We start from the raw sequence: 22,293 nt of genomic DNA on the forward strand, positions 1-22,293 counted from the left end.
CCGTATACAGAATTGTCTGACTACTGTTGTGCTTTACTAGCAACCCTGTTCTGTCTCACCTGTACATCTTCAGGTCACTGAGGCCCACGGTCATGGTGTCGATGATGGGAGGGATCTTGACATGCGTCTGGGAGTCGACCAAGGCAAAGCAGTTCTTGACCGTGACCATACCGAGGTCAGCCACAGTGACGTTGGTGGAGGAGGACGACTGCGGCAGGAAGACAAGAGGAGCTTTGAAGTCTACATCCAGAGAGATGCGCGTGCTGCGCTCAGCCAGCTCCATCACCCCCGTGGCTGCCTTTTCCGCTGCATGCACCGTCACCTCAGCCAGGGCCTCCTTGGCCGCCTGGAAATTGTTGATGAAGGCCTGGGGGAGAGGGAGGTGAATGAGGAGGAAGAGAAGGGGTGGGACAAAGAGCAGTTACGTTACAGAGTTCTCATCGATGGTCATATGACGTAGGACAATCCAGAACCGAAAAAGTGCACCATATGTGATTAGGCTTGGTAGGTTCTGGGGCATTTTGGTACCGGTACTACAAGTAAAGGCCATGTTTTTCGACACCCTGGAAAAGTGTTGTTGGCAGCTGAATTTTTGAAGCACATAAAAGGATAGGTGATAGTTAAGTGGAGTTAAGAGAGATGGTGTCTCTTACCAGGATAGAGGAGACAAACTTGTTGAGGAAGATGACCTGGATGCAGCCCACCGTCAGGGTGATGCTGGTGTCCACTTTACCCATGTCTAGATAGGCATCGCCCTTAGTGGCGTCCGTGTGGTTCACCATACGGAAAGCAAACACCTCCTTATCAGCTATGGACACACACTAGGATGCAGATGCCGTACAAATATAGCAGCAGAAAGCAAAAACAACAATCGTAATTTCTCGTGAATGTGGCCCCTTGACTGGGAAAATAACATCGCTAAAGTAAAACAAATGGCAAAGATTAGGTGACATTTGTTCAAATGGCAAAGATTAGATTGGGCATTTGTTCAAATTTTGATATGTCAACTTTTCATTTGATCCTTTTTGGATACTGGAGGCCATGAGTGAGCCTTGTGAGTATGGTAGTCAATGACTGCTGGGTCGTGTTCATTAGGGCACGCAAAGGAAAACATTGAGCAAAAGCTACCTGCTTGTACAGTGCCTCCTTATCACAGTCCAGGATGACTATGTTCTTCAGTTTGGCCAGAACCTCCACCGCCTTTCTCCTCATCAGCACCTCCGACACCAGGCCTGGAACATAGAACAAAGAGGCAGAACATTGAGGAGCAGGTCTAGAACCACTCTAGAACAAGTCTAAAACAAGGCAAAAGTAAACATGTCGTCCCCCACAAATAACGAATGATGCAAGCTTGTTCAAAGTTTGGAACTTCAGTTGATTACTATAGCGCCCCCTTTGGCCAATCAGTGTAATTTTGTAAATGCCATATCTCTATGGTATGGCACATCATTCACCAAAGTTTTGTCAAAATCGGGCCAGCGGTGTCTGAGATATCACGTGATTAACTAACGTACGTACTAGCGGACGGCGACAGATCCATAGTCCCCCCCCCGATTTCATGGTGGGGCACAACAAAGGTGTGTTCATATCAGTTCCAGAGCCAATAGGAAAAGATCATCAGTGGCCTGAGTATTTCTTCATGTTTACCAAAAGGTAGCACTAGCATCATTATAATGTGTGTGCGTGCGTGTCCTGTCCACACATCTAATCACACAAACACATAATTGTATGCAATATCATAATTCATGCATGCAGTTGTTGTGGATGTGTGTCGCGGACGGTGACTTGTGTTGCAGACGTGTGCTGCGGACGGTGACTTGTGTTGCGGACGTGTGTTGCGGACGGTGACTTGTGTTGCGGACGTGTGTTGCGGACGGTGACTTGTGTTGCGGACGTGTGCTGCGGACGGTGACTGTGTTGCAGACGTGTGTTGCGGACGGTGACTGTGTTGCAGACGTGTGTTGCGGACGGTGACTTGCGTCGGGGACGGCGACGTGTGTCGCGGATGTGTGTTGCTTACGGTGACTTGTGTTACGGACGTGTGCTGCGGACGGTGACTTGTGGTGCGGACGGTGACTTGTGTTGCAGACGTGTGCTGCGGACGGTGACTTGTGTTGCAGACGTGTGCTGCGGACGGTGACTTGTGTTGCGGACGTGTGTTGCAGACGGTGACTTGTGTTGCGGACGTGTGTTGCGGACGGTGACTTGTGTTGCGGACGTGTGCTGCGGACGGTGACTGTGTTGCAGACGTGTGTTGCGGACGGTGACTGTGTTGCAGCCGTGTGTTGCGGACGGTGACTTGCGTCGGGGACGGCGACGTGTGTCGCGGACGTGTGTTGCTTACGGTGACTTGTGTTACGGACGTGTGTTGCGGACGGTGACTTGTGTTGCGGACGTGTGCTGCGGACGGGGACTTGTGGTGCGGACGGTGACTTGTGTTGCAGACGTGTGCTGCGGACGGTGACTTGTGTTGCAGACGTGTGCTGCGGACGGTGACTTGTGTTGCAGACGTGTGTTGCGGACGGTGACTTGTGTTGCAGACGTGTGTTGCGGACGGTGACTTGTGTTGCGGACGTGTGCTGCGGACGGTGACTTGTGTTGCGGACGTGTGTTGCGGACGGTGACTTGTGTTGCAGACGTGTGCTGCGGACGGTGACTTGTGTTGCAGACGTGTGCTGCGGACGGTGACTTGTGTTGCAGACGTGTGTTGCGGACGGTGACTTGTGTTGCGGACGGTGACTTGTGTTGCGGACGGTGACTTGTGTTGCGGACGGTGACTTGTGTTGCGGACGGTGACTTGTGTTGCGGACGGTGACTTGTGTTACCCTCAATGCGGATCTCTGCTATCATGTGGCTCTGGCCTCGGATGAAAACCTTCAGACAGTTGAGATCAGCTCTGATGTGCAAATTCACCACATCCTCAAACTTTGACTTCTTAGAAGCTGAGGAGAGTGGGGTAGAGAGACACTGATGAAAGAGCAGTTCCTTCGTCCAAACGTAAAAAAGAGGCTTTGATGTGAAGATGATTTTGTTTGCATCACAATACATCAAACGTCAAGTGGTCCATACAATGGCAGAGAATTTACATTTGGGTTAGCTAGCTACGTATTAGAAGGAGAATACATGGAGGACATGTGTCTACTCAATATCTCTACATGCAACAAATATACAGGAGGTATATTACCTAACCAAATTCTCTTCCACTTTCGACTAACTTGATTCATGAAATAAATTCTAATACATTTCAACAGTGGAAAAGTCTTAGTTCCAGTAACCGGAATGGATTCCATGAAACTGATAATTACATGTTCTTTTTGCCACGGCCGATTCCTCCTTCTCGCCCTCCTCCCCCTCTCCCTCCTCCCCCTCTCCCTCGTCCTCCTCTCCCTCGTCCTCCTCTCCCTCGTCCTCCTCTGGGATTGTGGGCAGCTCCTCCTTGCTAGGCACCGCCTCCTTGGTCGGGGGGAGGAGGCTGTTCAGGAAGTTCATGGCGTTGAGCAAAGCCTCCGTGTGCAGGTGTACATCCAGAGACGAGAAGTTCACCTGAGACAGAGATTTCACGCACACACCACCGTCACAATGAACACACTAACACAACTAAGCAGAGTACTGAGCTCAAATCAACATCATGTTGAAGTTCCAAACGTGGGTTAACACAGTTGTATTGTAAGATCTTACCTTTACTGATTGTTCAGTGTTCTTGTACTGAGACTTGAATTCTGGCCCGTTCTTATCAGCCTGAAAGAGACATTGAAGCTTTTAGACCTGCTCTACTGTTAATCTACATTGGATGATGAATGCATGAAACAGTGTTGACTGTGTGTGTGTGTGTGTGTGTGTGTGTGTGTGTGTGTGTGTGTGTGTGTGTGTGTGTGTGTGTGTGTGTGTGTGTGTGTGTGTGTGTGTGTGTACACCTTAGTGTACTCCAATGTGAGGAGGTCCTCCTCTGTGTTGTCTAGAGTGGTGATCAGGTGCACTTTCTTCTCCTCTGAATCTGGACAAGTATATCAAACCAGAAAATCATATCACACCAAAACCACACAGAGATGTCTGCAGACATGCCACACAACCACCAACAATGAGGAAGCAGCATATCACGTTTATCTCATAATGATGTAGACAATCATTTCTTCACATTCCAAACGCAGCAAGGTGCACAGAGCTATCCTGCTAATGTTCCAAAAATGCAATCGAGGGAAAAACACCATTCAAAAAATACACCAGATGCAAGCGATTTCATGTGACACATATGTTAAAAGCGTGGAAAGAGGGGTGATGTAAAGAAGCAACAACTATAATAGGTTGCTATCAAACATTACTAGATTACTACCTTTGAATGTAGTGGACAACGGAATAGTTAATTTGAAAAACAAATAGAACAGGAGAGAAATGCTGGTTTCAATGGCATAAACAGGCACATTCAAGTGTGGCTACCTTTTCTGGCGTCTCCCCTAATGTCAGAGCTGGTGTGGAGAAGGCTGTAGCGAAGGCGCATAAGACCCAGATTTTACATTTACGTATTTATGTAAAGTTATGCTAATTATAATTTGAATATTGAAATGTTTAAGATACATTTTCGATAGTAAATTTCTGGATCAGTTAGTTGACAGGCCTACCTTTAAGAAACAACGATTCCCACCCACCCCCTCACCTACCCATATACTCTGAGCACTCTAGGCAGATCTCGCGTAGAAAGGTGTTAGATGTCATGTCGAAGGAGCGAATCTTTAGCTCGGTGCCGAGACGCTCGACATCCAGGTGTAACACTGTGACCTCCTGGCCTCTAGACAGACGACACAGCTGAACAGACAGCTAGACAGCAGAATGAGGGAGTTCAAGTACACACACATACACACGCAGCTTTATTAGCAATCTAAACATCTAAATGAAGTGTTTAAGGACTCTCACACACAGATGTATATTATGTTAAGCATACCTTGTTGATCTCAAACGTCATGAGGAACTCTGTCATGTTCTTCTTGGGATCTTTCTTGACCAGACCTCTCCTCTTGACCGAGTCGGAGCGCTGCAGGGGGCTGGGCATGTTGTCGGGGAAGAACGCACTGTCGCCTATAGGAGAGCTGGGAGCATCGTAGAACAGGTCCTCCTCTGAGCCTGCACATGCACACACACACACACACACACTTAAATGATAATGCCACACTAACGTCTATCATGATCACAGTTGTGTGTATGCGTAAAGTACAGAGATCCATTTGTAATGGGCTGTATGTGTGCATGCATGTCTCTCACCTGATTCCCATATGAGGGAGTTGCGCAGTTCAGCCATGGTTGGTTGCCTGGGGGTTAGCTGAGGGGTGTACGACTGCTTTGGAGCCTGCGGAAGAAAAACAAGCAGAAATTAGACACGAACACACACAACCCAATAGAAATCTATTTACACACAAAACAACAGCCGACATTACAGTCAACCCACAGATAGGCAGAGAGAGAGAGAGTCAACCCACAGACAGGCAGAAAGAGAGAGAGTCAACCCACAGACAGGCAGAGAGAGTCAACCCACACAGGCAGAGAGAGAGATAGAGAGAGAGAGTTAGAGAGAGAGAGTCAACCCACAGACAGGCAGAGAGAGAGAGAGAGTCAACCCACAGACAGGCAGAGAGAGTCAACCCACAGACAGGCAGAGAAAGAGAGGGAGTCAACCCACAGACAGGCAGAGAGAGTCAACCCACAGACAGGCAGAGAGAGGGAATCAACCCACAGACAGGCAGAGAGAGAGAGAGAGAGAGTCAACCCACAGACAGGCAGAGAGAGTCAACCCACAGACAGGCAGAGAGAGAGAGGGAGTCAACCCACAGACAGGCAGAGAGAGAGTCAACCCACAGACAGGCAGAGAGAGGGAGAGTCAAACCACAGACAGGCAGCGAGAGAGAGAGTCAACCCACAGACAGGCAGAGAGAGAGAGTCAACCCACAGACAGGCAGAGAGAGAGAGAGAGAAAGCCCACAGACAGGCAGAGAGTGAGAGAGAGAGTAAGCCCACAGACAGCCAGAGAGAGAGAGAGACTCAACCCACAGACAGGCAGAGAGAGAGAGAGAGAGAGAGAGAGAGAGAGAGAGAGAGAGAGAGAGAGAAAAAGTAAGCCCACAGACAGGCAGAGAGAGAGTCAACCCACAGACGGGCAGAGAGAAAGAGAGTCAGCCCACAGACAGGCAGAGAGAAAGAGAGTCAACCCACAGACAAGTAGAGAGAGAGAGAGTCAACCCACAGACAGGCAGAGAGAGAGTCAACCCACAGACAGGCAGAGAGAGAGTCAACCCACAGACCGACAGAGAGAGAGTCAACCCACAGACCGACAGTCAACCCACAGACAGGCAGAGAAAGTCAACCCACAGACAGGCAGAGAGACTCCCAGTAGTTAGTACCTTAGGTGTAGAGTGTGTGTTGGTGCTGCGCGGGGCCGGCCTGCTCTCTGGCAGCGGGATGCTGTTAATCAGCTCCAGCACGGCCCGCACCTTATCATCAGAGATCCTCAGAGACAAGAGAGGCATCTCCCCGAAGAGCTTAAACCTGACACACACACACTTTATTCATATCATTCATCTGACCAGCTTTTTGACAAACACGATTATACATAGTCCAAAAAAGGCATCGCACCCACCCCTCTCTCTCCACCCAAGAACCCACCCACCCACCAACCCCCTCCTCCTCCACCCACCCACCCCAGAACCCACCCACCCACCAACCCCCTCCTCCTCCACCCACCCACCCCTCTCTCTACCCCAGAACCCACCCACCCACCAACCCCCTCCTCCTCCACCCACCCACCCCTCTCCCTCCACCCCAGAACCCACCCACCCACCAACCCCCTCCTCCTCCACCCACCCACCCCTCTCTCCACCCCAGAACCCACCCGCCCACCCCTCTCCCCTCCCTCTTACTTGGGCATGCGTGAGTCTGTGACCACCATGGCTCTGCTGAACACCACCTTGACATCAACAGGCTCCAGGATGTGGAGGGCCGATTGCTTCAGTTTACGGGCTTTCCTCCAGTCCCCGTCTAATACACAACACAACAACCACTGCTAAGCCTAATTTAGCTATATTCTACCTAAGTACGCAACGCAAGAACGCAATAAGCTACAGAAAACGACTTCCCTGCGTAGTTGTGTCACATGACACATTTTGGGCAGATAATTGTGTGCATGTGTGTGTACCTGGTTTGCTGTAGAGGAACTGTAAGCTGCTGAGCTTGATGTTGAAGCTGTCGTAGGCTTGGGACATGATGTCCTGTATAGTCCTGCTCCCTACAGAGAGCTGGGGTAGCCCCTTTCTGCTCAGACTAGACACCTGATAACACAATGACATAGAACAGGGATTTTCAAACTTTTCTTCCCAGGGACCGTTGCCCAGGCAATAAAGCCCTTTTTATCTGCTACCCCAGAGTCGGATGAACAGGAACAGCTAGTATGCCAAATGTTCCTGTAGACTTCCAGTTATTGTGCTAACGATAGTTAGCATTAGCTCGTGAAACTACCTCTAACTTCCTTCATACTGGACATAGAGACATTAAAATGGTTTCCATGATGGTATTCTGTTGCAGCTAGCAATATTCATAAACTAATCATTTTTCACATACAAAACTACCCAAAATAGTTTTTCAAAACAAAGCTAAAATGTATGGACCCCAGTTTGAAAACCCCTGTCATAGCACACCTGGGTGAGGTCCTGTTTATTATGCAGGGTTCGACTGCCCGGGGCTAGAAAACTAAACAGTCAGGCAAGTTGAGTCTGCTCAGTGGTTGCCTTATTGAGCAAGTGAAATTTAGCAACATGATAGGATCAATCACAGTTCTCAAATTTCCGTACATCGTCTCTCACTCAAGTCAGATCGAACCGCTGTCTCTACACAAACGCGTGTGCTGTGTCAATTGAAGTGACCTACCTTGAAGTGACCCAGGTCCAATAGCATGAGGTTCTGGGTGGAGTCGTAGAAGCCGGTTTGGGGCACGATCACGTAGGAGGCCATGAGGTTGACGTTCAGATCCAGAACCTTCTGGGTCTCAATCACGTACATCAGCCCTGCAGACAACACCATATAATGGACGGCACACTTCAACACGTTCTTACATAATATAGGATATGAAAGGGGAGGGAGGGGTGTCTGTCAAAAGGAAATAAGAAGTATGGATTGGAGATTGAGGTCAATGAGGCGTATATCCTGGCTGATTAATCATAAGGTTACCTCACCAACCTCCATGTCCATAGAAAATAAATGAATAGATCTCCATATTTGGACCTGCAGCACATGTAAACAAATCCATCAGTGCTGTGTTTCAGCCCAGGAAAGTGAGTGTGGCCTGTCAGTCAGAGCTAGAGGCGGGGCTCTGACCTGTGGAGGTGCGGTCTCGGAACTGCTCCAGCTTCATGAGAGTGGCGTTGGTCAGCTCGTCTAGCTGGAGGTCATCAGGCGGCAAGAAGAACGCAGACATGCTGTTCACCGTCACCTGCCGGAGGGAGACACAGGTACCCATGTTGTTACACATGCAAACACACACATTTTTGTTCTAACAACTTCACGCCAGATTGAACCGAGGAACAACTGACATAGTCATGTAAACAGGTACACACACACACACACACCACACACACACACACACTAACAGCGTCATAGATGATCTCCAGAGGCTGGGACTCGACGTGGAGCCGCTGGTCAGCACTCTCATCCAGAGGGTTGGTCTCAAACAGGATGTCAAGCAGGGGGGTCCCTGTTACCGTGGCAGCCTTCCTCGACGACAGCAGCGTGGGCGCCGGCCGATTATTGGCCAGTCCTTTCACCTCAAACAGACTAAGCTGGGCCGACAGCCTGAGGGCAACAACAACATCAGCAGCATCAGAACAGGAGGGAGCAGTAGAAGAAAGAGAAGTCTGGAGAGAGAGAAAGGGGGAGAGATGAGGGAAAAGCAAAGGGAGAGAAAGAGAGAGATACCGACAAACCGAGCTTCGCAAAATAGTGTCGTCAGCTGTTCTCAAGTTTGCTCTTGGACTATGGCACGACAACAAAAACCTGGCAACAATATCCCATTGATAAAGCACTACAACAGGGGAGGGGGAAAGTATTTAAACGCTGTTCACAGGTGTACAGAGTTATCGATTATAAATAGATTTTGTAGAACAGATATGATATTCTGTCATGTAAACTTTGACATCATGTCAGCTCTTCATTTCTGCGTGCAACGTTCTGAACGTTTCCCCTCACCGAACACACCCCAGAGTGTGTACTGTGCGTACTTAATGGCTTGTGCTCCGGGCCTCTGGGTCAGCATGGATTTCAGGTCTTCAACTGTGACCTTGAGGATTTCATTCTGATCCTTGTTGTCTTTCATTGAGAAAGACATCCTCTTCATGTGAAAATGTATCTTAATATCCTCAAACTGCAAAAACAAAATCAGAGAGGGAAAAGAGAGATTGTGAATAGTGTCCTGGGTTATCTTTCTATATCCAAATATCTCTTTTGGAAGACGCCGGGGATTGCTGTACTGCACTACGATGTGTAGGAAATATACAGTAGCCACTCACGTTCTTTGGCAGGTTGTGATTGACAGCTACCTCACTGTAGCCAATGGCGATGTAGAGTTTGGCCTTCTCGGCAGGAGTCATAAGCTCACCAAAAGCTGAGGAGAATAAAGATTTTTTGTAAAAAATGGTATTGTCCATACAATTTGTCTAGCTTCACAAAAACAAACATTAAAACATCATCCTCATCAGGAGCGCCTTATCATCAAGATCATTTCAAATCAACTTTACAAAAGGGAAGAAAATGCAAAATGCAATTCCAAGTGCGCAAGTCATAGACATATAGACATAACTGGTCCAAAACCATTATTATCATCATCATCATCATGAGCACCTTGTCATCAACATGATTCAATACTTGATAATTCATTGGTTGGGACAGGACAGGGTTAAAGGGAAATGTCAAACATTTTTTACTTCCTATTCATCATCTTCAGCACCACCCCGACATCAACATGTGAAAATTACACATTTCTATGTTTTGTAGTAAAAAAGATTAAGTGTTTCCAATGACATCATCAACCACTTAGTAGACAATTAATAGGCAATGCCTACTCATAATTGGTTAAAATCACACAATGCGCCCCGATGATGTCATTTTGAAACCAGCTGAATGACACACAGTAAACCAGCTGAATGACACACAGTACACCAGCTGAATGACACACAGTACACCAGCTGAATGACACACAGTAAACCAGCTGAATGACACACAGTAAACCAGCTGAATGACACACAGTACACCAGCTGAATGACACACAGTAAACCAGCTGAATGACACACAGTAAACCAGCTGAATGACACACAGTACACCAGCTGAATGACACACAGTAAACCAGCTGAATGACACACAGTACACCAGCTGAATGACACACAGTAAACCAGCTGAATGACACACAGTAAACCAGCTGAATGACACACAGTAAACCAGCTGAATGACACACAGTACACCAGCTGAATGACACACAGTAAACCAGCTGAATGACACACAGTACACCAGCTGAATGACACACAGTACACCAGCTGAATGACACACAGTAAACCAGCTGAATGACACACAGTAAACCAGCTGAATGACACACAGTAAACCAGCTGAATGACACACAGTAAACCAGCTGAATGACACACAGTAAACCAGCTGAATGACACACAGTACACCAGCTGAATGACACACAGTAAACCAGCTGAATGACACACAGTAAACCAGCTGAATGACACACAGTAAACCAGCTGAATGACACACAGTACACCAGCTGAATGACACACAGTAAACCAGCTGAATGATTGGCACGTTGGCCTTATGAGAAAAGAGGCAAGGCGACCTGTAGACAACTAAGCATTGGTGCCCTGGTAGCCTACTCGTTTGATCTCATTTATTGCTGATATGTCTGTCTAAATCCAATGACACTCTCCTGTCACGGTGCCCATACATCTCTTTGCAAAGTAACAACTTTGATTTGCTGGCAATTTCTCCCAATAAAATAAATGTTTGGTTGGTTCAAAACGCATTTGCTGATGCGGTCTTCTAAACTCCAACTGTGCTTCACCTGTGTCAGAGGATTCTGAGGAAAGGAGCGACAGCCTCCTGGACAATGGACGTTAAAGGACTAGGCCGAGGAACAACATGCACAGTGGATTGACAGGAATTCTCCACCTCAATATCAGTATGGGGTCTTTTCAAGCGCCTTGTTTTGCCATTGTCGATTTTTGTAGCTAGGTTTGTACTTGGTAGGCCTACAACGGCATTTAGCTAGCCATGGCCTACTTCAAGCGTGCAAGCCAAAAAGATTGCAGCTGTGGCAGGATGCTGGCACTAACAGACATTCTGTGTTTATTTATTAGTCAAAGTGAGACCCTGTATCAAACTGGGTATGTGGGCAGTCTCACCTCCAGTTTTGACCTCCTTGGACTTGGCGCCGTCATCTCCTGACCAGCCGGACCACATCCAGCCCAACCAGCCCTGAGATTCCTCCTCCACCTTCACCCCCGGACGAAAGATACGCAGACCCGCCTTGCTCGCCTGGAACAACCAACCAATGCTGGTCACATTCTACACATAACACCTCAGCCACAACCACTAGCTGGAACCACTGTTAGTTAGACTGTGACCACGTGTTGCACTGGTGGTTACGCTATAGCAGTGTGACTAAGTAGGGTTATTTCAGTCATGCTTTACTGCCATTTTGAACAAATGAGTTAGTTGACGGACAGACAGGCTAAACACATTACAGTAGATGCAGAGAAGAGAGGTAGTTAGCTATGAATAATTCAACAGATAGCTCAATTTGTACCTCCATCTCAGCTTGCTGCCTGGCCAGCGTGATGTTAAAAATATCCAGAGTCCGCTCAGTCTCCTGGGCACATGGAGGGAAAGATGGATCCATTAAAACAGTTCCTGGGCCGTTATGGGAATCCATCAATTATTACTTCATCAATGACTTAATGTCCATCAATCAATGCTGCAGAGTAGAGAAGAAGACTGGGGTTGCAACTCTGAAAGCGAGGGAGGAGCAGGCCCTTCTCAATCTCCACCACACCTGGGTTCAAAGAGCATTTTGTTTTCTTTTAAATACTTTGAGCGCCTGATTGAGTCAGCCCGAAGTGCCAGATGGGCAAGGCTTGAACTTTAGGGAGTATTCCATTGGTCAAATTACAGCCAGGCAAGCTCAATCAAGCACTACTCAAGTTTTGGAAACAAAACAAATACTATTTGAATGCAGGTCTGGGTTCCGCTCCTTAGGGAACGCAACGGAAAATGTTTCAAAACCTTTTGGAATGGAACATTTTCATGTGTGCTTCTTATTGGACAAGTACAGGAAGTCCCTTCCTGTTTGTCAGTTTTCTTCCATTTGGTGCCTAATGAACATGACCCTGATCTCCACACACCTCCACTTCCCTGAGCAGCTTCTCAGTGGGCTTCTTGTTGGTGATCTTGGACTTGTAGAGCGCTCTGTAACGCTTGACTGTCTGCCGGTGGCGGTGGATGCGCTGCCACGACCACATGTGCAGCCGTGGCTTCACGTCCACCTCCATGATGCCCGTAATCACATACTGCCACCTAGATGAAAACACAGGCAGAGTGAGTCACAATGGGCCTAGTCTGTGTACATCACTGTAACTCAATTGATTGGAAAAATGTGTCTAATAATCTTATACTGGGTGGCATGCAACATGACACAATTATCATCCACTGCCTAAACATGAACAATAACCACAATTGTCATCAATACATCAAGGGAAAAGGCTTTAAGTATTTTTTTGTATAAGAAACAAAAGAGTGAGTGTTGACCATATGTAGGCGTTGGTGTGCACGTGGAATTGCGGCCGGTATTTCCTGTACGGCAGGTTGCGTGACATCATATCCACCGAGCCCAGGAGCTCCAGAATGCTGATATACTGCAGAGAGGGAAAGGGTCAGAGTTCAGGGGTCAACGAAGAAGACAGAGAGGGAAATAATAAACACGATTTTATATTGGTAAAAATACTGTAACATTTCAAATAGACAGGATAGCAAAATTGTGGAAATCGCATGCATCAGTGTCCTTCACTGTGGTTAAATAATAGCCACCCTCCTTATTATGCACATTGTTGAAGTCACAATGCAGATTCTAATGAGTTTTACAGTATTTTTTTGGCAAATGTGCTCTTTTGCTCGAAGAAAATGTAGCCCTTTCTCGCTCTCTCTTTCATGGCCTCTCTCCCATCTCACCTGTGGCCTGTTCAGCTCCACGGCCACCTCTCTCAGATTGACTACCAAGTCTATCTTGGGTGAAGAGAAGTTTACGTCTGACCGGGGGTTCATGCTCAGCTTCGCATTGGCTGTTATCGGACGAAAAACTGCCAGCATTGAACAGGAAAATTAGGTTAATAAGGATATGATACCGAAATAAACAACAATTCAACAGTGGGTTTAAATAATGAGAAAAAGTATTCAATTACAATACACTCAAATGACTGATTTGATTCCCTGTATCAGGTGGATGGCAACATGAATACCAAGACTGATCCAGACTATGTCACACCCCTATATCGACGAGGCAACACTCACTGAAATCGTGTTTCATGGGGGTGGAACTGTAGATATCCATGCTGTTCTGGAGGCATCGCTGTGGAAACGACAGACAGGAAGAGACACTTAATTAGACATCATAGATAGACATCACTCTCACTTAAGAGACTCACCGCTCAGCAACGGTGCTGATTGATGACACGGTCACTCACCAGGGCCTCGTCTGGCATGTGATTGGAGTACAGCATTGAGTTCACGTTCCAGTAGGCAAAGAGATTGTCCAACTGGACAAGCTGAGGAGAGGAAAAAGCACGATAGAAAACAGCTTAGAACGCTGTTGACAGTATAATAGTGTCATAATGTATGTAAAACTCATCTACAGAATAACCATTGCTGTAAAGAATACTCTACCTTGAAAAACAGCTTGGCTTTCTCATTCAGAAGACAAGGTTTCCAGTTCTCATCTGCTGTCTGTGGGGTAACACAGTTTTGGGGTTGAGAAGTTACGTGATACTGTTTCAGCGTCAGACCACAAATAGACCATAACTCTGACCACAACCATAACAAAACCAAAGCATGGATTGCTATCATACCTTGTCCATAGACTGCTTACAGGGTAAGGAAACCAATATCACATTTTGTAATTTGGGTGAACTATTCCTTTAACCACGACAACATCACATATCCCACATCCAGACGTTAACTAAATCGAACCGCTGCAATTTAGATTGTACATCATCCACAATGAATGACAGATTTCATGAGAAGGCGACACACACATTACCTGAAGGCTGAGGTTCTGTAGAGACATTCCAAATGATAATGGGCATTTGGGATTGGTGACCTGAGAAAGAGAAGAGAGAAAGAGACGAGAGGAGAAAGAAACTTACAGTAATGCAACACAGTAGTAATATACATAGTTCTAATACTGTAGTACTAGTGTAGTACTACTGTAGTACACTAGGCAGAATACTCACGTCATCCTCATAGCGGATATGGATGTTGGAGATCTTCACCTGAAGGTTCTTGATCACCTGTGTCACCAGTTTCTCCACAAAGGTGTCTTGTTTCTCAAGTGCGGGGTTTTCTGTGACACCAATGAACATGATATAAGAACACATGCATTAAAGTCACAGTCCTGAGTCTGTGTTTTAACCCAAAGGCAGCCCCGCCAAGGGGTGCGTGTGGGGAAATGTAAACACTGATTGACAGCCTGAGATGCACATGACGGTTTTAAACATTTTGAAGCTATACATTACTTACAAAGACTCAAAATGTATAATATTGTAACTAACTGCCAAAACAGACAGACACATGAACTCTGACCTTGTTCCGCTGCTTTCTGTTTGGTCTCTTCGATCCTCTGCAGCTCCCTCTGACGAGCCTCCTGAAGCTGTTTCTCCTCCTTCTCTGCATCATACTTTATACCTAAAACATGCAAAGACATAGGCTACCCATTAACAAAAGCAAAGACACGTGCACACACACACACACTACAGCTAGGGTTCATGCATATCGGTGATAAGGTCAGGTTCTCACTGGCTGTGGGCACGATGAGCAGGTAAACTCCATCCAGTGTAGCTTCCACTGACTGGGTGTACAGATTCTTCCATGGAATCTTCAGCTCCAAACGTCCTGACAGAACCACACACACAAACACACACACACACACACAGCAGAGTGAGAGAACAAATAGAAAGAGGTTGAAGAGTGAGAAAGAGGGAGTAGGAGGAAGGCACTATTGTAAATGTCATAGGGTTACGGTAGGTGTTGTGTTGAGAGTCATCGTACAAATCTTACCTATATGTCCGGCTCTTACTTTAAAAGGAATGTCAAGTTGACTCTGAAACAAGAACAAAAATATTCAGCACGATACAATGTCAATGTACCTACATAATTAACAACTGATACGTTTAGCAGGAGGCCTAGCCATTCATGTAAAACCTACCAAGGCATTTTCCTTTATTTCAAGATTTCTGAGCACAGCATCACCTAGGGGGAAAAAAGCATATTGGTTTAAAAGGACTCAAGAAGCACTGTTACATGAATATACAGCGCTAATAGATACATAGTACCATGAGGTTGGAAACATATAGGGCTGAGCCTAAGCTGACAAATAACTTTGCCTCATTTCACTATACAAATATTGGCAAGCGGCACCTTATGTTATCATGTGCTCTGTCTGTTGGCAAGGTGTCAGGCCTTGGACTTACAACTCCAAGTATCATATCTTTCTGGTTGTGCAACTTTTAGGTGCAATGACTGCAACCAAATGCTTCCTGTAGTTGTTGATCAGTCTCTCACATCGCTGTGGAGGAATTTTGGCCCACTCTTCTATGCTGAACTGCTTAAACTTCCTGTAGTTGTTGATCAGTCTCTCACATCGCTGTGGAGGAATTTTGGCCCACTCTTACATGCAGAAATACAACATTTGTGGGTTTTCAAGCATGAACTGCTAATTTCAAGTCCTGCCACATCATCTCAATTGGGATTAGACCATTCCAAAATTGACTAGACCATTCCAAAATTTCAAATGTTTTGCTTTTTAGCCATTTTCATGTAGACTTGATTGTGTGTTTTGGATCATTGTCTTGCTGCATGACCCAGCTGCGCTTCAGCTTCAGCTCACAGACGGATGATCTGACAATCTCCTGTAGAATTCTCTGATATGCTTGACCGTTGGTATGAGGCTCTTACTGTGGAATGCTTTGTTTGGTTTTCGCCAGGCATAATGGGACCCATGATGTGATGTACAAAATGTTGACTCAAGTTTGCCAAAAACACCTGGAAGCACCTGGATGATTATCAAGACTCTTGGAAGAATGTTCTATGGACAGATGATTCAAAAGTCTAACTTCTTCGACGACATGCCTGGCGAAAACCAAAAGCTGCCTTCCACAGTAAGAACCTCATACCAATGGTAAAGCATGGTGGTGGTAGTGTGATGCTTTGGGGATGCTTTGCTGCCTTAGGACCTGGACCACTTGCCTTAAAAGAAGGAACCATGAATTCTACAGGAGAATGTCAGGCCATCCGTTGAAGCACAACTGAAGCACAGCTGGGTCATGCAGCAAGACAATGATCCAAAACACACAATCAAGTCTACATAAAAATGACTTAAAATCAAAACATTTGAAATTTTGGAATGGCCCAGTCAAAGTCCAGACCTAATCCCAATTGATATGTTGTGGCAGGACTTGAAATGCACAGTTCATGCATGAAAACCCACAAATGTCACTGAGTTAAAGCAGTCCTGCATGGAAGAGTGGGCCAAAATTCCTCCACAGCGACAAGAGAGACTGATCAACAACTACAGGAAGTGTTTGGTTAGAGTCATTGCAGCTAAAGTTGGCACCAGTTATTGAGTGTAAGTGGGCAATACATTTTTTTGAGAGCATCAATGGGTGTTGCATAACTTTGTTTATGAAATAAATTAAATAAGTATGTATGTAATTGTTGTGCTACTTGTTCACTCAGATAATATTAGGTTTTGGTTGAAGAGCTGATAACATTCAATATAAAAAATATGCAAAATTGGCCACGTGTCAAATGTTTGCAGACGGGAGAAGTATGATATTGAATAATCTGTGAATGGAAAATGTTGCAACTGTGGTGGGGATCATACTCCGAACTGCCTTGAATGCCCTGTTAGGGTGAAGGAGGTCGAGGTGTCAAAGATCAGGGCTGCGTAACGATTCTCCTATGTGTTGGTCGGTGAAGATAGTCGGAGGTCGACTGGATACACTCACTGTGAAGAAGGTGGATTTTTTGGCATTTATAGCCACAGTGATTAATTGTACAGCACAAGTGTCTAAGAAGTCCAAGAAGCTGGATATCATATCTGCAGCCGAGAAGTTTTTGGGGCTCCAAGACTTCACGGCAGAAGCACTACAAGGACTATTGTCCTAAAAAATGTCCAGCCCTCACAGGAGGCTTCTGAGCCTGTATTGGGACCTGATTAGAATTAGGTTTTTACAGAAAAGCAGGTAGATTTTATTTTATTTATTTATTTTTTGATAGTTTGTCTATTTATTTTTACTCTAATGTTTTCCTTTTTGGGATCCTTATTATCCACCCGCACAGTAAGTGGCGGAATGCACTTCTAATTGTTGCGAACGCCATTATACCATAGAAGAAGACAAATAATAAGAAACGGGCGTGACCACACCTGGACTCCAGCCAAACAAAAAACGTTGGCTTTTTGGGGGGTAGGGCTTGCGAGCAAACCTGTGAAGATGGCTTCCTGGGCTAGTTGACTGATGTAGACTAGCAAACGTAGCTACCTGGTTAGCAAATAAAACCCCATAATAGCTAGCCAGTTGCCTACAAAACCTTAACAAGCAAGCATAGTAGCAATACTTGCCCTCAGCAAACCAGCCTTGTCTTACTCTGGGAAACACTCTTTTCACGGCACTTCGATACTAGTACCGAAGTGACTTTTTCGTAGTAGGTTAGGAAATGGACCAGGGCTATCGAAAATCACTTCGTATTTAAGTGCCGTGAAAATAGTGTGCCCGTTGTCTTGCAAACCATAAAACACTTAATCGTCAAAGTAACGTTACCTCCCCAAATCCCGAGCTTGAGTTGTGAGGTGTCAAGGTTCACAACGTAGTCCCCCAGAAACCTGTTTAGGACATCTACCACCACGCTTTCGAAGACCATGTTGCTGTGTCGTTCACCTCTCGGTCACCATGTTCAGTTGTTTACATTAAGTTTCTCTTGACTAGCTAGCTACCTGTCGCGCCTAGTCCTGTTTCTCAAACATTTGGTTGCGTCAGTAGAGTAGTGGTGGGGAGTCGATTCCAAAATAATCGATTCCTTGCCCGTCGACTCTCATTTCTGGTTGTCAAACTTCGATTCCACTATGAATCGACTCCTAAGGTTCAGTATTTTTGCATCGGAGGAAACTATTTGCCGTCGCCTACTTCGAGAACAAACTCTCGCATCTTTCAGAGCTATGGGGGTGCAATACACAGCGAAGAAAGAGAGGGAGAGGCACAGCCAGGCATAGACATGTCGATCACCAGGCAGAAAGTCAGAACCGTGCATCGGTAATCAAAATATATAGCGTTGGCTATCGCAATGGTGTATTTTAAAATGGAAGAGCAGGAGAGGGAGGATGTGGCCAGGCAGACAGACTGTCGGAATAGGCGCATAAACTATATTATAATCTGTATCTCGCTATGTCTTGTCTATCAGTGCCGTGTAAATACCCATAAAGTATATTAAAGTATTGTAATGAAACAGGCAGGGAGCAGGTCTCGAACCCTCGACCTTCTAGCCCGAGGTCCGGCGCGCTATCGACTGTGCCGCAAAAGCATGCTCGAGCGGCAGAGTCGATTTCCGCGCTTATAAACACAGGGTCGTTACACTACTCCCTCCTTTTAAAGAGCGCGTCCTCGCGCTAGCTTGCGACTTTACGTCTTACAGGAACGCGCTCACCGGCCAAGCACACGCACTGTCGTGGATGCGAGGTCCGATCACTTCCGACACCAATGTAATGAAACAGGCAGGGAGCAGGTCTCGAACCCTCGACCTCCTAGCCCGAGGTCCGGCGCGCTATCGACTGTGCCGCAAAAGCATGCTCCAGCGGCAGAGTCGATTTCCGCGCTTATAAACACAGGGTCGTTACAGTATATATTAAGCTACCAATGAGTATGATTAAACTATTCGTCATAGTGCCAGTGAATTGAAATTAAACATCGTCAAATGCATGTTTAATTAGGCCTAAACGTGCAATAAAAAGTATTGTGCTTTTAGTTTATTTAACGAAACCCTGGCTGGCTGTTGATGTCCTGTGGGCGGCAGGTAGCCTAGAGCGTTGGGCCAGTAACCGAAAGGTTGTTGGATCGAATCCCCGAGCTGACAAGGTACAATTATGTCGTTCTGCTCCTTAGCAAGGCAGTTAACCCACTGTTCCCCGAGCGCCGTGGATGTCGATTATGGCAGCCCCCCGCACCTCTCTGATTCAGAGGGGTTGGGTTAAATGCGGAAGACACATTTCAGTTGAATGCATTCAGTAATAGAACTAGGTTTGAATTTGATGATGAATTTGATCAACCAGCCAATTATTGAATCAGATGCCCTAGATTAAGATTGGAGTGAACCTAAATGATGGTAGCGCTCCACCTTGAGAGGAACCAATGGGATAATCGAGGTGGGGCACATGCAGGAATGCCTACACACAGGGACGCCCCAAATTGCGGGCTGCAGTTGCACACTATTGGCATTTTCTTTTCTATATGCCATAGACTATGGCGACTCCTATTGTTGGAGTCGAAAGTAGTCGACTCCTGTGGTTAGAGTTGAAAGAGGCGACTCTTGCTAGACTCAAAAACACGCTGAAACGGATGCGAACACGCCACCTCATTACAGTCCTACTAGGAAGACTACATTTGCGTTCTAGAGGACTGACATGAGCATGCCCATTTAGTCATCAATTTAGCCTATAAAATGCCTATTTTGTTTGAATATAGAAGGTAATGTGTAGGAACTAGAATATTGCAGTAATATTTATGCTGTGTGCAGCCTTGACGGATCACATGGGATGATGCTGGCACTGTGTTGATACACCTATTCTTTGCCATGTTATAGCCCTATTCGGACAGGTATTACTAGAGACGTTGGTTTTGTAATGATAATCCAAGCATGGGCGTTATTTCAGAGGAGGAGTCACACAGGATTATTTTTTTCCAAACTGCCCCCTTTAATTCAATTTTTTTATTTATATAATTGACTCATGATGGAAGCCTGGAGTTTGTTATAGGCGTGAAGATATTTCATGCTTGGCTGCCAAATGTATAGATGTCCCCATAATATTTAAATTGATAAAGTGTGATCAAAATCGTTATTTTAGTGATCCATGGTAGACCTACTTCCTAATAACAATGCCCCCCATCCTGCTGATTTGAGCTGCTGAACCATATTTGCACTTGAGATGCGTTTAAGTGAATTTACCATTTCCAAAAAGTTTAGCGGAGATGTCCTGCTTTGACAGAGCTCTCAAGCAGTGTTGCACATTTGCTGTTTTCTGACGATGTCGCTCGTGAAAATGTATTGGTTACGTTTTTTGGGGCTATTAGTAAATTGCACTGCGGCCGCCATGGCATTTCTCTTAACAAATATATATATATATATATATATATATATATATATATATATATATATATATATATATATATATATTCACTGTGACCTGTTGCTTACTGTCTGGCAGAGGCAGGTTGTTGCTGAGGGAGTGAGTGTTGGGGAGGGACGGAGGGGTGTGTGTTGAGAGAGCACTACAGCTATTGGCCGAGAGAAGAGGGAGCAGTGCACGTCCTAACAACTTTTTACCAGTTGTACATAGGCTATTTAGATTGTCGTTTGTATACTGTTTTTTATGCAATAAAATAAATAAATAATAAATACATTTAGATGGTCGTTATGGAGACACCTATTTCCAACCCTTTTTCGTAAGCACATTATTTTACCCTCGTAAGCACATTATTTTACCCCCTCAGCGGGTTAATATGACCCACAATTCAATGCAAACTATAGTCACATGTTAAACTCTGGTGGCCGCGAAGTGTCAAATTCAATAAACAAGGCTGCATTTTCGGCATGTTAGAAAGAAAGTACGAAGCTAGCTTGCTAAAAAAAAAATATATATATATATATATATATACATTGATTTTAGCGTTGGCAAATTGGCTTAGATTCGTAGTGAGGAGCCAATAAAACGTTGCTAGATTCATAAATATATTTTTTGCAATTCTGAAATGTATTGGAATAAATTACCAAACTATAAAACTAGCTAGCCAGCTATGGGTATCTGTAGCTAGCTACCTGACAGGAGTGCTAGCTAAATACGTTAGTTTACTAGGTATATTAATAACTAGGTTGGTTGTTTTTAAGCTCAACTTCAAGATTTCAACCAAGGACGTTGCCTCTCCGATCATCACTCTCCCTTTCTTGGGCAAGGGACATTTAACGTACACTCGGATGTGACGACGTAAAACGTCATTCAAGGGCTATGGTTTATGGCCGACGGCTGTCTACTTTTAGTTTGAAACGCTGCCTAGAACTGATGCACATCAAGAAATAATGGAGTCAAAGCAGTAGCGGTTCTAGCTTGTATGGCTCCCTTCAGCGCCCCCGCCAACAAAAAAAACTATAAAGTTTATTCAGACATTTGGAACAACACAAATATATAATCATAACATTTAAAACTATGTAAATATAAAAATATATACAAAAATAAGACTCATAAATATCAAAAAGAAGTAACAAAGACAAATAGAAACAAATTTGTGTTGATTTGGCTCTCAAGCGTCAATACATTACCCATCCCCCAATACTGTCAACCACTAAACCAATTCACCTTGGTGGTGTGCAGACTGGTTTTATATTATTCTTAACGATTTTGTTTATAATAGCAATAAGCCACCTCGGGTGGTTTCTGGTATATGGTCAATATACCACGGCTAAGGGCTGTGTCCAGGCACTCCGCGTTGCATTGTGCATAAGAACAGCCCTTAACGTGGTATATTAGCCATATACCATACCTCCTTGGGCCTTATTGCTCAATTATAAACCATGTTCAAGCCCTGAATGCCGATTGGCTGAAAGCCGTAGTATATCACACCATATACAATGGGTATGACATTACATTTTTTTACTGTTCTAATTACGTTGGTAACCAGTTTATAAAAGCAATAAGGCACTTTGGGTGTTTGTGATATATGGCCAATATACCAATATACAGCC

General features: G+C 45.4%; 1 protein-coding gene across 1 annotated transcript in view; it reads right to left on the bottom strand.

Annotated features, from left to right (window-relative positions):
* Window positions 1-18,207, bottom strand: part of LOC120051073 (vacuolar protein sorting-associated protein 13A-like) — a 79,165-nt gene extending 60,958 nt beyond the window's left edge. Inside the window, exons 1-33 of the mRNA XM_038997744.1 lie at window positions 18,108-18,207; window positions 15,494-15,537; window positions 15,346-15,388; window positions 15,085-15,180; window positions 14,872-14,973; window positions 14,523-14,632; window positions 14,330-14,389; window positions 13,957-14,016; window positions 13,758-13,838; window positions 13,585-13,642; window positions 13,246-13,373; window positions 12,826-12,932; window positions 12,423-12,594; window positions 11,828-11,890; window positions 11,424-11,556; window positions 9,540-9,634; window positions 9,252-9,394; window positions 8,625-8,826; window positions 8,353-8,467; window positions 7,906-8,042; window positions 7,178-7,310; window positions 6,903-7,020; window positions 6,387-6,531; window positions 5,254-5,338; window positions 4,937-5,109; window positions 4,656-4,812; window positions 3,915-3,994; window positions 3,679-3,738; window positions 3,322-3,543; window positions 2,826-2,925; window positions 1,129-1,232; window positions 654-821; window positions 60-367 (exon numbers count right to left, since the gene is read on the bottom strand). Of these exons, the coding sequence (XP_038853672.1) occupies window positions 60-367; window positions 654-821; window positions 1,129-1,232; window positions 2,826-2,925; window positions 3,322-3,543; window positions 3,679-3,738; window positions 3,915-3,994; window positions 4,656-4,812; window positions 4,937-5,109; window positions 5,254-5,338; window positions 6,387-6,531; window positions 6,903-7,020; window positions 7,178-7,310; window positions 7,906-8,042; window positions 8,353-8,467; window positions 8,625-8,826; window positions 9,252-9,394; window positions 9,540-9,634; window positions 11,424-11,556; window positions 11,828-11,890; window positions 12,423-12,594; window positions 12,826-12,932; window positions 13,246-13,373; window positions 13,585-13,642; window positions 13,758-13,838; window positions 13,957-14,016; window positions 14,330-14,389; window positions 14,523-14,632; window positions 14,872-14,973; window positions 15,085-15,180; window positions 15,346-15,388; window positions 15,494-15,537; window positions 18,108-18,207 (3,902 nt within the window). The remainder of the gene's footprint in view (window positions 1-59; window positions 368-653; window positions 822-1,128; window positions 1,233-2,825; window positions 2,926-3,321; window positions 3,544-3,678; window positions 3,739-3,914; window positions 3,995-4,655; window positions 4,813-4,936; window positions 5,110-5,253; window positions 5,339-6,386; window positions 6,532-6,902; window positions 7,021-7,177; window positions 7,311-7,905; window positions 8,043-8,352; window positions 8,468-8,624; window positions 8,827-9,251; window positions 9,395-9,539; window positions 9,635-11,423; window positions 11,557-11,827; window positions 11,891-12,422; window positions 12,595-12,825; window positions 12,933-13,245; window positions 13,374-13,584; window positions 13,643-13,757; window positions 13,839-13,956; window positions 14,017-14,329; window positions 14,390-14,522; window positions 14,633-14,871; window positions 14,974-15,084; window positions 15,181-15,345; window positions 15,389-15,493; window positions 15,538-18,107) is intronic.
* Window positions 18,208-22,293: the final 4,086 nt, after the last annotated feature.

The sequence above is a fragment of the Salvelinus namaycush genome, chromosome 1 (genome assembly GCF_016432855.1).
Source record: "Salvelinus namaycush isolate Seneca chromosome 1, SaNama_1.0, whole genome shotgun sequence".
Taxonomy (NCBI): domain Eukaryota; kingdom Metazoa; phylum Chordata; class Actinopteri; order Salmoniformes; family Salmonidae; genus Salvelinus; species Salvelinus namaycush.